Source organism: Paroedura picta, chromosome 9 (genome assembly GCF_049243985.1).
Source record: "Paroedura picta isolate Pp20150507F chromosome 9, Ppicta_v3.0, whole genome shotgun sequence".
Taxonomy (NCBI): Eukaryota; Metazoa; Chordata; class Lepidosauria; order Squamata; family Gekkonidae; genus Paroedura; species Paroedura picta.
In genome coordinates, this window is record NC_135377.1 from 54581908 (window position 1) to 54596241 (window position 14334).

General features: G+C 39.5%; 1 protein-coding gene across 4 annotated transcripts in view; it reads right to left on the reverse strand.

Moving 5' to 3' along the window:
• Positions 1–2713: 2713 nt before the first annotated feature.
• Positions 2714–14334, reverse strand: part of RTTN (rotatin) — a 98884-nt gene continuing 87263 nt past the window's right edge. For all 4 annotated transcript variants that reach the window (XM_077352872.1, XM_077352871.1, XM_077352870.1 and 1 more), the window contains 5 exons: positions 13652–13854; positions 7851–8118; positions 7251–7354; positions 3883–3952; positions 2714–3097 (listed from right to left, as the gene is read on the reverse strand). In XM_077352872.1, the coding sequence (XP_077208987.1) occupies positions 3015–3097; positions 3883–3952; positions 7251–7354; positions 7851–8118; positions 13652–13854 (728 nt within the window). In that variant the 3' untranslated portion in view covers positions 2714–3014. The remainder of the gene's footprint in view (positions 3098–3882; positions 3953–7250; positions 7355–7850; positions 8119–13651; positions 13855–14334) is intronic.

Consider the following 14334-nt stretch of genomic DNA (forward strand, 5'->3'; position numbering starts at 1 on the left):
CCATAGCATACTGAAAAACTAACTTGCATATAGAGAATTACAAGGATAACAAACTGAATAAGCTTGGATAAGACAGATCCTTGTCAGATGTGTCTAGACAGATCTAGAGTAAAAGTCGATGCCTCTTCAGCACCATTACAAACAATACCAAGTTAGCATGCTCGGGCAGCCTAGGGTTTCCGATCTAGTGCTTTATCTGCATTGACTACACAGTGCACAGTACAACCTGGATAGTAGGAACACAATAAAATAGGATAACATGAATATATCACCATTGCACTTCAGTAATTATTACAAAGCAGTTGTAACTGGCATGCTACCTTTCTGGGCTGTGCTTCCAGTCAGCACCAAAGAGAGCTTACTTATTTTCATAACCAATGAGCATTTCTCAAAGGACATGTAGAATGCAGCTTTATTTCCCAAACAGTAGCAGCACTTGTTTTCTTTTGTAAATTAGGAATCTTAACAATGACAGTATAAAATATTCTAACAGATGTCTGGATTTTCTCATCTAGTTGGATCCTTCAACCCGTAGTCCAAAGCCATCCTGGAAAGAATTGTTTGTTGGCCTATAGCTGATAAACAATGCACTTGTTTATCTTGCTTGAACTCCCACTACCTTCCCTGCACCAAACAAGGCCTGGTGTTATCTGCTATTCATTTTATTTCTTCTCCTTCATTTGCGCAGCAGAACAAAAACACTACTGAACAAACAGCTCTGATGAAACCCCTTATAGCCAAAAGCAATCTTTCACACTAGTGTGTATAGGGTTCATTATTCATGTCAGCTTTCTATACTCAAAGCAGGCAAGAAAACATTATCTGAGCCTGCAATCTATGTGTAGCAGTTACAGCTGAGCAGATGTGATATTGAGAAACTCACTATAAACTGCTTAATCTGGCAAATAAAGGGTTACATTAATTAAACCGCTTGGTAAGGCCTTTGGCTTTAAAACACAAGGCACATTCTGTGAAACCAAAATCTAAAATGCAAAGCTAAGCTACCCTATTGACTATATGAGTACCTGGCTTAAAATGGGAAATGGAAAAAAGGTGTTTTTTCTGAAGAAACAAGATGTCCACTTTGCCAACAATACATTTTTTTCATCCATCAAACTTTCAGCTGACAACTGTTAAAATCAAGTGTTCTGTTCAGAAAATAAAGTTTTAACAGAACTGAAACTCAACTAAATATGATATGTTGAGAATGTTGATCTACCTGTTCAGCCATTCCCATCCATTGTACGAATATTAAAAATATGTTTAGAGGGGGAAGAAAAATCAAAATGGAGCAAGAAGATTGATTTGGGTAATATGGTAGGTATAAATGATTGATGTCTTTTCAATGAATTAATCGGTTAACAGGTCACTGGTGTCTCTAAAAAAAAAATCAATCTGTTTCTAAGAATGCAGGCAATAGGTTTTTTACCGTTTAAAGAGTCAAATATTATGAACTCTTTTTTTCAACTACTTTCATAGTAATCTCAGACATTCCCCCAATTGCTTACAATTTTTGTATCTTAACAACTCCTGAACGACAAAAACTAGATTTTGGATAGTGAAGTTGCAATTTAGTTCTGAGTTACTCATGGAAGCAATATAATAACTGCAGTTCGCTGGTCTCCATTTGTCACTCAACCACAGTTGTAGTAACTTCCATTCATTCCACTGTGCTATGAAGGACAGAGTAAAGCAACAGGAAGAATTGAGAATGTGTACATGTGTGCACAAATCCAAAAAGTAATGTCTACTTATACATATTATTTTATGAGCATGTCTCTAACACATGCAACTATTATAAAAATAAAAACAAAGACATAAAATAGTACATGTTATGCAATTGATGCCTATTTTGTAAGAATCTGATCACAGAAGATATCAGATGCTGGTGCCTATGGGAAGATCAAAGGCTGGCAAAACATCTTGGTACTTGGTTGCCATGAACATGAATACTTCAAAACAGGACCAGCCCTTAATGCACACAAAATGCAATGCTAATAAAAGCACTCAGTCTTACTTTGATACTCTTCTGGGCAGAAAAGGGAGGAAAGAGCACTGAGTTTTTCTTTTGAACACTCGCATAGATTGTTCTATGGATCCTCTCCTTATTCCTGCTCATCTTCCAAAGGGTAAGAGGCTTCAGTTACGTTGCTCTTTGGAATCACGAATAAAGAGGCAGCTCAAGGAAGAGGAAGAAGAGGACATTACAGCTTGCCCAGAGCAGAGCAACATTCTTTAAAGGCAAAATAAGACTCATGCTAGTCTACTTATAATGCTAGAGAAAATTGAAGACTGCAGGAAAAAAGGAAGACCCAATATAAGATGAATTGGTTCCATCAAGGAAGCCCAGGCTCAGTTTGCAAGACCTGAGAATGGCTGCTAATGATGGTACATCATCAGATCACTAAAAGTTGGAAGTGACTTGATGGTATTTCTCTTTCTTTCTCTCTCTCACACACACACACAGACACAGAGTCTATTGCACTGTTCCCCTGGACTTTCCATGCTAGGGCATTGCTCCCTCAAACTATATTCTGATCACAGCAGTGCAGTTTCCAGGCTTCATTTGGTAAAAATTCAGTGAAGCCATGCAGTCTGGCACAGACCTTGGACTTCCTCCTTCATATGTGAATTAGGGGTCTGTAAGGCAGCACTGAAAAGGAACCTGGAGTGAGAAAAGCCTTCATTTTCTTTTACAAATGACGACCACCACCATTGTGCATCATGTTTATTGATACAGTTTCAATCATTAAAAACAAAACAATTTACATTATATATTACAAAACGATTTATTTTATACAGCATCATGATATTGGAATTTGGTCTCTAGTGGAACACCATACACAGTGTAGGTTCTTTTTCCAGAGAATCCTCAGCTCTTATATCCCAGAGAATTAGAATTTCTCCTCAGTGTCAAATATCCTCTATAAAATGGATTAAAAATTTCATTTGGGGGCCTGGCATCCTCCAGCAAAGTCAGTACTGCTTCAACAGGCAACATCATACACTTTTCGTCAACTACTGAGAAGCTGTACTAGGTTCTTCAGGCACTTTAAGTGATAGACATCCTCTTGGCTTTCTTGATTCTTTAGAACAGCTAAAACAGAAGGAAGTCCATTAGCTCTTAACAAAGAGGAAAGATGATAAACAAAAGACACCAATTCTGGATTTTTGCAAAATCCTAGGTATGATTTACCATACTGGTATTGAGATCTGGAATATTTTGGAAATACTGAACTTTTCCCCTTGACAGTCTTGGGCTTTTAGGAGAAGTAGAATCTGCATTTTATAAATATGCAGTGAGGAAGACATCAGAATGAGAAATAAACAGCAGTTCAGAACCTCAAGTGACATGGTTTATAAATACTGGCACAGGCTACTTCTAGATTAACGAATACTATAAATATAATAAATGAATTTTGATTGTCAGCCTAAATCTTGACATGGTTGTGACTGATCAACAATAATTGGGGGGGGGGGGATCCAAACAGCTATTTATATTGATGAAAAAATAGAGGAGGGAGTCTCCTTTGAATCCCAAAATGGCTATGCTGAGGATTATGGGACCTTAATGAACAAGAGCTACGCGGGGGTGCTAGTAGGAGATGATTTAGACCCAACCCTATGTCTTTCTCTTAAAAAATAAGCAATGTAGATTGCAGATGGTAGAAACCAAATGGCCTAACGCTCCTAATCAGCACTCAACATTTACAAATTAAGATTTTCCCTTAGACAATTTATTTCTTCCAAAGCATATTTGTATTTCAAAATATACTCCAGTGCTTATGAAGTTCTATGTTTAATGCCAGCGTCAAAAAAACAATTAGACGGTTAGGTTCTAGTCCTTAGAGACAGAAACTAAACTTTTCCATAAAAACGTACTTTTCTGAACTGAAGCATAAGATTCATCTATTCTTCTCTTTATTGATGGATTCTTCAAAGTCACTTTTGCCTGTAGCACAAATAAAGAATAACCCAATGACTGTATTAATTCCCATGCGCTGATTCTCTTTAAATCATTCCATCCTGCAGTTACATATTGGCAGCAAGCCACAAGCCTATGACAATCAGAAACTTAAGAATGCAACATGTGATGATACCACTGTGAGTAGTACAGACACTGGAAGGGAGAAAAAGATCAATGAAATAAAGCAATAAAGAGGCACAATCTCCCAGAACTCAGTATAATAGAAAGCACTCTTTTGAATATTAAGAGGTTGTATGAGACAGACTCTTGCATAATCTTTCTCTGAATACACACTCCTTAAAAAGTATAGCCAGCTGGTTATCAGGCAATAATCATTTGCTTTAAAACACAGTGCAGGATAATTCAATTTATTTTACTATATTATAATTTATAATATATTATACTGCCATCATTCACTTGATGATTAGTCTCCCAAGTAACTCCCCAACAAGTAGGCAGTAGAAGAATAAGGGTAGTTCCCCTCCCAACACAACAGCAACCTACCCTTATTTTGATTAATACGAAGAACCGCGTTAACTGCTACTGAATTCCGACCAGAAATCTGGTCATGAGGGAGTATCAAAGAAAAAAAAGTTGCCATAATTCCTTCACACCCAAGTATAAAGAGGAAACAGAACCTTGGTGTCGTTGTCAATCATCTCTGCGATAGCTGATAGGTCAAAAAACATTTTGGTGGGGGTGGATGGGCATGGGATAGCAAGGATAGTGGAATGCTTCATCCTTGCTCAAGCATCTGAGCCAAGAAGGTTTTAATTGGCCTGAAATGGTGGCTAGTGTTATACATGACTGTAACAGATGTTTCCTATGAGATTGTTAACCTGGATCTTATCCATCTTGTACTTACAGCAGGGAATCTGCCTATTATTTAAGCAATGCCACAAACATTCTAACATCTCAGGAGAAAAAGCTGCCAGCAACAAATTGTTCATGTTCAAAATGTTTCTGGGAGAAAGCTGCAGCTGTCATTTTGGCTCAGATTAAATTAATACGGAGGCCATATGGAAGAGGGTGATGTATGGGTAGGATTAAGGATCAGAAACAAACTGGCAATAGACTTCGGAAAGCAAGGGACCTAAGGAGTAGATAGCTAAGAGTCATAGTGGCCAAAGAAAAGGGATACGGAAGGCAATGGCATGAGATATAGGAAAAGGTGGAAAGGGTACATGGAAAACAGAGTTGCACTTACCTGTAACTGCTGTCTATCAAGATATCTTCTGCGCAGGAACATATTGGGCACTATGTTTGAGCAGGCCAGCCATCAGAGGCTCTCTACGGCTATTCTAGTCAACAATGCACCGGTTGAGCATAGCAGAATGGTGGATTTTTCTACTAAGCATATCAATTTTTGTCCCTCTTAATAGACTGGCAGTAAGTATGTACCTGTACGTTGTTTAGTCTGCATCTCTTCGGCTATGAGGGACTAAGCTAGGCGATGGCTACACTCTAAACAAATTTTTGACCCTCCTGGAGGTTACAGCCACACTAGCCAGTTTTTGCCATAAGGCATTAGAGATTTTTTTCCAATGCCTTCTAGAACTGGAAAAATGATTATGCCAGGAGAATAAGCATAAAGTCTACTCAAGGTCTTCTCACAAGGACTGGGATTGCTAAAAATCTCCTAATTCCAATGATTTAGCCATCCTCATCACCTGCTCAGTAGAGCTTCAAATCTTAAGTGACACTGGGTCAGGATCTCCTATTGTGTTGCCAAGAGATGGTTCTGAAAGTGGATCTGAGCCTTGATGGGTAGGTGAATCAGCCCTTTGTTCTTTCTCGACATCTGAAAGAGTAGCTAAGGTAGTGCTTTGAGAACGATTGTGCTGGGGACACATGTGGAGAGGGAGTCCATGGTGGCAAGACTCTCTTCTGTTCTGTCAGAACGGACAACTAAGTTGGAACTGATGAAACAGTTCCAGGATTGGCTTGGAAATAGGGCACTGCTTAGCTTTGACTTGAAGACTGCTTTCTTCAGCAAGGTCTCCAAAGCACAATCCTCAGCTGAGCACCAAGACATTTGATGGCGAGCTCATAAGGTGGCTGGTTCTAGCTGGAAATTCCAAAGGTAGTGATTGACTGAGCTTTGCTGTTGGGCTACTGGAGCAAGAGTGCTTTTCCCCATAAGCTGACCTTCAAATGCACTGCTAGATCTGAGTAGGCTTTGGGAGCAAACTGAAGGCAAATCTTACATGTGCCTGTATTATGGGCCTCACCCAGGTGAAGAGGCCAGTTATTTTTGTACTGCCCTAGGTTCATTTTTTCAAAAAACAGTCTTCTGCAACAGTGGTCCCCAACCTGCGGGCCGCGGCCCGGCGCCGGGCCGCGGCTCCCTCTCCCCGCCCCCCCCGCAGTAAAAAAATTCCCCGGCCGCAAGCTTGTGGCCCGGGAAGCTACTTACTGCGGGAGGGCGGGGAGAGGGAATCAGGGCCGGGCCGCGCCCGCGCGGCCCGCGGGTGCGGCGTGATCTGCGGGTGCGGCCGGTGGGCGCGGCCGGGGGCGCGGCTCGCGGGTGCGGCCGGCGGGCGCGGCCGGGCGCGGCTCGGCGCGGCTCGCGGGTGCGGCCCGCGGGCGTGGCCCGAAGCGTGGGCGCGGCCCGCGCGGGGGCGGTCCCTGCGGCCGCGGCCCGATGCCCTGCCGGTCCCCAGCCTAAAAAAGGTTGGGGACCACTGTTCTGCAACATAAAAAACTAAGAAGCGATGAAGAAAACCTTACGATACCCTTAGCTGCATGGAACACATCTTCACAATGCAGCAGCAAAGAAAGGACTGAAGGAGAGAGGGGCTCCTTCCTACACAGCACACGGCCATTAGGTGGGAGAATGACCTCTAAAGAGCACTGCAGGAGAGGAGATTCCCTTAGAGTGTTAATAATAAAACATAATAGCTGTAGAGAGTCTCCAATGGCTGGCTCAATGGGGGACTGCACAGAAGATGATCAAAGAGGAGTCTTATTTAAAGTTTGGGAACTATGTGTTACGTGAGCAAGGAAATATAGAACTGTTAGCTCAAAGTTGCCGAGAATTCAACTGCAGTATTAGGATTTGGAGCAGTAAAAATCAAGAGCCAGTAGTATGGGGAACTGAATGATATATATTGACTAGAACTAATTGCTAGATATTTGGCTCCAAATCTGTAGTTAACACAGTGGTGTTTGAATAATGTGAACGGAGGAAGGAAATGGATGCACGATAAAGGAGCAAATTGTCAGAGCTTCTCTACAAAAGTGGTAGAACAGATCTTTAAAAGTATTTCTGTGATTCACTAACCTTCTGGTAATTGTGAAGCAAAGCCCAGAGTGCGGATGCTCCTATTCTTTGAGCCATAGGGCTATCACTTTCCAGGCAAGCAGATAGCACTGTGATGACTTTATCTAAGGAGGAAAAACAAAAGGCCACATGTATACCTAACAAAGGCCATGATCTCAGAAGCTCTTCTTCTTGAATGCACTCTTGTGGGTAATTTATCTTCCACCCACCCACCCCACATCATATAAATATTATGACAGTACAGAAATGTTAGGCATCTTACTTTTATAGACAATATATACCTCATTAATAACTGTAAGCTACCGATGAGACACAAAACTTACAGAGATGGCTAGAATATTGGCCATTCTACATGTAATATGATCCTCCATAAGCACAAAAGGTACAGAATAGTCCATTGTTTTTTCATTCATCTTTTTCACCTTGGTTTCCAAAAGGTTCCTCTAGGATGCATTGTGTTTAGTCTCTCTCTTTTTAAATAATAGTTTCTATTAATTTTCATAGGTTATAATAGAAAAGTAAAAGGAATATACAATCCACAATGTACGAATAGGGTGTTGGGACCATAACAGCCAATCTGACAAAGCAGTCAATACCTACCATTAGCTAGTATCTTGGCTTTGTTGGCTGAGCTAAAGCAAAGGTTGTGCAAAATCAGGAGAACAAAATATGGATTACTCTTGTATTTGTACTTGGTCATCTCTGCAAGTTGATCTAAGCTCCCATTCATCTTCACAATTATTTGCTGTCCATCCTCTCCAAACGATAAGTTCAACAAGAGTTTCAACCAAGCAACAGCTTGAATACCAAGGCATTTATTTCCTCCCTTTGGCAATGGCAATAGCAAGAAATTCTGCAGAAAGTTATTCTGGAAGATGAGAGGAGGAAGTACAACATGTTACTAAGCAACACCTTTTCATAATCCTTCCATGAAACACATTTCCTGATACAAACTAACTTGATTAAACAAAACATTAGGCTAACTATTGTACTGAAGTGTTTTTTTATAATCTTTTTTTGCTCCTATGTGATATGTCCAAACACAGTAACTATTCTTTATTTTAACAAATTGTTTCAGTCTGAGCTCAGCTGATACCCCTGCCTTACAGAAACAGCTAAACGTTTTTTGCTAAAAACAGCTAAACGTGTTTGCTAAACGTTTAAAAAAAATGATAAAAAATTAACACCAAAACTTAAATTCCAGCAGCATCACTCGTACACATGTTTATCAGGGGCAACCAAAATTTCACTACAAAGCATGCAAGCTTTCACATCACACAGAACTCTTCATCAGGCTGATAAAGAAAAAAACAACCCACCCATACACCCTGACATCAAAAAGAGGACAGATGAAGGGAGGAAAAGGCATTTCAGTGCATGATGGAACTACCCACTGTCTTCAGTATGCAGAACCTTAAAATGGAGTATAGGATTTGTTGTAACTGGATTACATGAATAATAAACAGGTTTCAAGATATGCTAATAGCAACTGGAACAAAAACACCAGTCTCTTTAAGAATATAAAAGTGAGCAATTTAACTGCAGATATCCCCTCAAGGGAAGTATGGATATTTTCTCCTTTTGTTTTGTATCCAAGTTATTCCATTAAGTCTGCAGTATATTCTGCCCTCCATTTTAAGATTCTAAAAGGTATAGAAAGTGGGACTTTCATCGAGCTCTGAAGCATCTCTTTTGGGCAAGGAAGACTTATGGGTAACTCGAATGTCTGGGCATACTGCTTGGTGATATTCTGGTGGATTAGAATAAAAAGATATAATAAAAAGACATTTACAAAGTTTTTTGTTCTTGCCATATTTCCTTGATGTGCATTTAGATATTGCATAAAGCTGTACAACACTTGTGAACTTTGACTGGTCTAATGGGGTTTAGCTTTAAACCCCCCTCAAACAGAAGCTGTGTACAGGCTCTGAGTGGGGCTAGGAAGGATTTCCCTATCCCTTGCAGGCCTGACTGGGAAAGCTAATGGCTCGTGGTTTAAACCGCCCACCAGCAGAAGTTGTCTGCAGACTCTGTGAGGGGCTGACAGACATATCTACCCACCCTATGCAGACCCAGCTGCAAAGGTTTATGCTGGCCAGCAATTTAAACCTTCTGCAGAACCAGCTGTCTCCAGGCTCTGCCTGAGGCTGGGAGAGATCTCTTGCAGCCACTTGCAGACCTGAGAGGATCAGCTGGGGCCACAGGAGCTGAGAGCTCCCTCCACCCCAGCTTATCTATACAGCTGGATATCTAAGAATAAAAGCCAAAAAAGGGGGGGCTTTTATTTGGGTCAGCTATACCAGTAGCCAAAATAGATTCTCTATTCTGCATTTGTTAGAAAAAAAGAAATACTGGTGAGGTATTTTTTTCAGCTAAAGCAAGACAAATACAAGCCCTTATTTACAAGTTACCTGAAGTAACTTTTTTCACAAAAATCATGTCAGGAAAGGCAATATATAAATCAACCTGTTTTCCTTCACCTGAGAACTAGAAAGAAATTATTTGCATCCAATTAAAACCCAGTACATGCAGTTCAGAAGAATTGAGCATAATTTTTATATTTCTCTAGTTTACATAGCTGTCAGGCATATACTGATGTTTTCCCAATTTATTTATTTACTATTTCACAGTACACTCGAGGTTTAATGTTCCAGTTCTGATTTTCTTTATGATCCTTTATGTCTAGGAAACTACTTAAGAGTTTGGCAGGATGAAAGAGTTGTCAAGGCACAGACGGGATTAACACTGTTAAATTTTCAAGACTTAAAATGTTCAATGACAGTTGATACTGACTAATACAAGTAGTTATCGCCACAGAAAGATGTACAATGCCAACACAAAGTTACCAAGAAAAAAAGTAGAAGAAACCATCTTTATTCCTGATTGATGGCTAAAAGAAAGAGTCTGCCTTGTATCACCCATTGCCTTTGGAATGATCATGAGCTCAGAGGGGACACAAGGAATTGTCCTAATGAGGAATGGCTTTGAGAAACTTTCTGACAGCATTCACTAGGTATACATAGGAAGTTCCTGTGCTATTCAAAGAAGAATTATTGCATCTAAACAAACCTGTCATAGCTGAAGAAAAGCACATCCCATATGTTTCACCGATTAGGGGGTGAGGGGTGAATATTAGAAGAAGAGTTGGTTTTTATATGCCACTTTTCTCTACCTGAAGGAGGCTCAAAGCGGCTTACAGTCGCCTTCCCATTCCTCTCCCCACAACAGACACCCTGTGAGGTGGGTGAGGCTGAGAGAGCCCTGATATCACTGCTCGGTCAGAACAGCTTTATCAGCACCATGGCAAGCGCTGCAACCCACCTTCTGCAAAAGCAGCACCAAGACAAAGTATACCAATGGTGCATATCATTAAATGTCTAAATTTATGAGAGCTATATATGTAAATTATATGAATTATTTTACTTTAAAGCCCAGAAAAAGTGAGAACAGGTGATGTAGCACAGAAACAGAAGAAGCAGCTCAGAAAACTGAGCTCTTCATTGTTATCCTGAATGAATAGACAATGAATCAGGTAACCAAAACATGCCTGTCTTTACTATCAACATTTGTGCTTGTAGCCTTGAATTGAGACCTCCTTAAGAAGATTGGGAGGAGGCAAGGGGCGGGGGGGGGGGGGTTGACATTCTTTCTATATTCTGTTTCTGTTTCTGTATACTTTTATATGGATGGCATTAATACTTAAGGTAACTGCAAAGATTTTAAAACAATTTGAATTGAAGAATTTAAGAACTGCAAATGTTATGGTAAAGTGGGCTTCTCTTTTTTTTCCCCCTTAAAAGAAATACTGGGCTAAAGTAGCTGTAAATGTCACGATAAAGGGTTTTTTTCCTTTTTTAATTTCTTTTTATAAATACTGAGTTAAAGTTCATATTGATTTATAAGAAATGCTTAATGTTAAGTACTCAAAATATGTTTTTGTGAACAAGTGCAGAAACCAGCTGATTTCCTAGCTTAAGGATATGCCTTGGTCCAAGTCTAAGGGTAATTTTTATAACACCCGTTGCCTGTAAGTGCTGGAAATGTTATGTTAAAGTGGGATTTTTTTCTTGTGGCTTTGTTTTTATATTTGCAGGCAACAGACTTCTAGAGTATTCAGCAATATGAAACTTCAAGCAAATGGGTACTTTGGGGGTAGAGGGAGGGATGATATTGTAATATTGTAATCAAAGATATTTCCCCTTGTTCTTTTCTATATAAAAAATTAAAAAATATAAATTAAAAAAAACATTTGTGCTTGTATCTCTGCTCTTCTAAAAGATTGACACCCACTAAAACCCATTTGCAATCAAGTACCACAGTCTTCTACAGTGCACATTTTTCCGAAGACAGCTATGCAGAGTAAGACAGTAGGATGGGTGATTTATAAGATGACAGAGAGGATATAACTCATCTCAAAACAGAATGACTGAAGAGTATAAATAGCTTTGTTTCTCATTATAATATCCAATTTTGCTATGCAAAGAGGTAGTCTCCTAAGTAGTTGGGGGGAAATTCACTTAAGGGGAGAAGAGGCCCATATTGGGGTGGATGTATGGTTCAAACACACACACACACATATTATGGAGCAGGATGCCCCTTGATATACGGCAAAATGCTGCCCGGGGTAGTCTAATGTGCTAGCCCCTCAAAACAATCCCTTAATGGGCTTTCTGGGGTTGAACAATGAACTAGGAGAAGCATGATGGGTTTACTAGGAGTTGATCTATAGGTGTAAATGGCTCTTTAATTACTGGATGGGAAAGCTACCAGGATAGTTTTATAACTACTGACTAATTAGGATAAATGGAAGTGGGGAAATGAGGATGGAGCCTAATGGGATTCTGTTGTCCTAAGTTATGTATCTCCCTAGGCTGGGAAAGAGGTTGTCAGTGCACCGGCCATTCCTTCTCACACCTTTTAAACTACATTGTCCAGACTTGTCATTGGCTGACATCCAGTTTCTGTTACTTTGGGCCAGGCAGTGTGCTACTTTATATTTGACCTGATATTGTATGAGGGGTGCCCATGTTTTTTCTAGCTGTAGACTGCCCTTCAATGAAAGGAGGAGACTGACTGCTAACCATTTCATTACATAGAAATAATCCGACCACATATATGAAAATGGAACTCTTCTAAAAACTGTTTTAAAGTCCCTCGATAGCTTTTAATATCTGACCAATAGAAATTGATTCCCATCCTCATAAAAAGGTCCACCTTGTATATTTTCTTTCTGTATACATTAACACCAAACTCTATTGTTTAAGTATAACCCAATTCCCATGCAATTATTAATGGGAAAGAGAGTGCAGAAAGAACTGTAAAACTGTAAATAATATAGTTTAAAAATTCATAGCAGTAAAACACAAGCTTTCTCTCATATCACATATCTATCACTGTATTTTCATTACTACTGTGGTTGTCATGCCTTTCATTTCTCTTCATCCAGTGGTTGAAAGTGTGTCTTACCATACCATTTCCTTTTCAATGGATAATAACCATTGAGAATGAAGCAGGGTCACACTGTTATTACAAAAGGTCATTATGAAAATGGTTCTTAGTCAAATCTGCTAGGGAAAGGCTGGCTGGAAGAAGACTCTTCTTGGCTTGGGCTCACTTTGCTGTTGGAAGAGGATGAAATGGTCTCTGGGATGACTAAGGAATAGCCTGGGACCTATTCCATCCAGATTCTTCCAGATGACAATAGCTTTGGGACCGTGAAGTGACAGGCACTGCAGAAGCGAGCTCTTGGAGAGCTCTCTTCCACCAAAAACCAGAGCCCAATATTCTATCCAAATATCTACATGCTTCTCTCAGTTCCACCAATACTAGAAGGGGAAAATTGGTTCTTACCTTTCCTGACCCATCCTTGCAGTGATGAAGTGCACATGCACAACTACAGTACCTGGAAACTTCTCTGAAATTAGGCCAATGTTAGGCATGTATCCTTGTTAATAATTTATAAGTCACTGTAGATATTTCAGAGAATAAATACCTAAATTAAAGTTTGTTAATAAGGCATTTCTTTGGCACTCAAACACACTAAAACATGGCAGGCTGGATAGTGTTTCACTAATGACAGTGCAAGGAGTCTTCAACTGACCTCATTAGAACAACCTTATTTGTCTCTAAAAGAATCCTTGCGCTGGAAGAAAATTCCACCATAAACTGAATGGATCCATGGGATTAAGCTTGGTAAGCATGCTAACTGAGTTTGACCGAATTTGAGCTTAAGCTTTTTCCTCTTTTCAACAGTGACTGTATCATCTAACATTTTGATTCTAGAATTTAATACTTTCATCAGCCTAGCCCAGATTAAGGAACTTGGGTGTCTTAAAGACTTGTTTTGTGTAAAAGTTAGTCTAGAATTTTGTTCTCAAGTTCAGAAAGATCCATGTGCCTACCTTCTGAAGTATGCACTTGCAGTCATGAGCTACAATAAGGTTAGCCAGAAGATTAAAGGTCATCTGTTGAATTATGCTGTTCTCAGCTGAGTTTTGGGATGCTAACTTCACAATGCTGTGCATTAGTGAATTTCCAGCTGCAGTTCTCTGGGCTGTCTGATGAGGAGATAATCCACCACTTGCCATGCACAGGAGACTACAGCCTTAAAGAATGAAACAGAATTGCATTAAAATACATCAGACATTGTTTCATCTGGGGAGGGGAGCCATTTTATATAGTAACTATCAATTTTGTTTTTATTTATAACACATGCCTGCAAGAAGTTGTAAGTCCATGAACAAGATCCCCTTAAAATCGCAGAAAATAGATTTATCTGTTCTTTATTGAAATTATCAAATTTAAGAAAGAAATCCTATCTGTTTCAAGCATATGAAATGCACATTAATATCAGGTTCAGCTTTCCAGAAAGATTTGAGATGTATGTATAGAAGAATTATCGTATTTACTTTCCTTAATGCTCTATTTAAGAATCAACACATTCCATGAAAGAAAAGACTAACAACATTTCAACCAAAAGAAAAACCCTCAGAAAATATCTTAAAATAACCTTATCATTGTTGCTATTTTTTTTCCAAATTTCATTTTTTAAAAATCATAACTTTAAAAAAGAACAAGCTAAGCT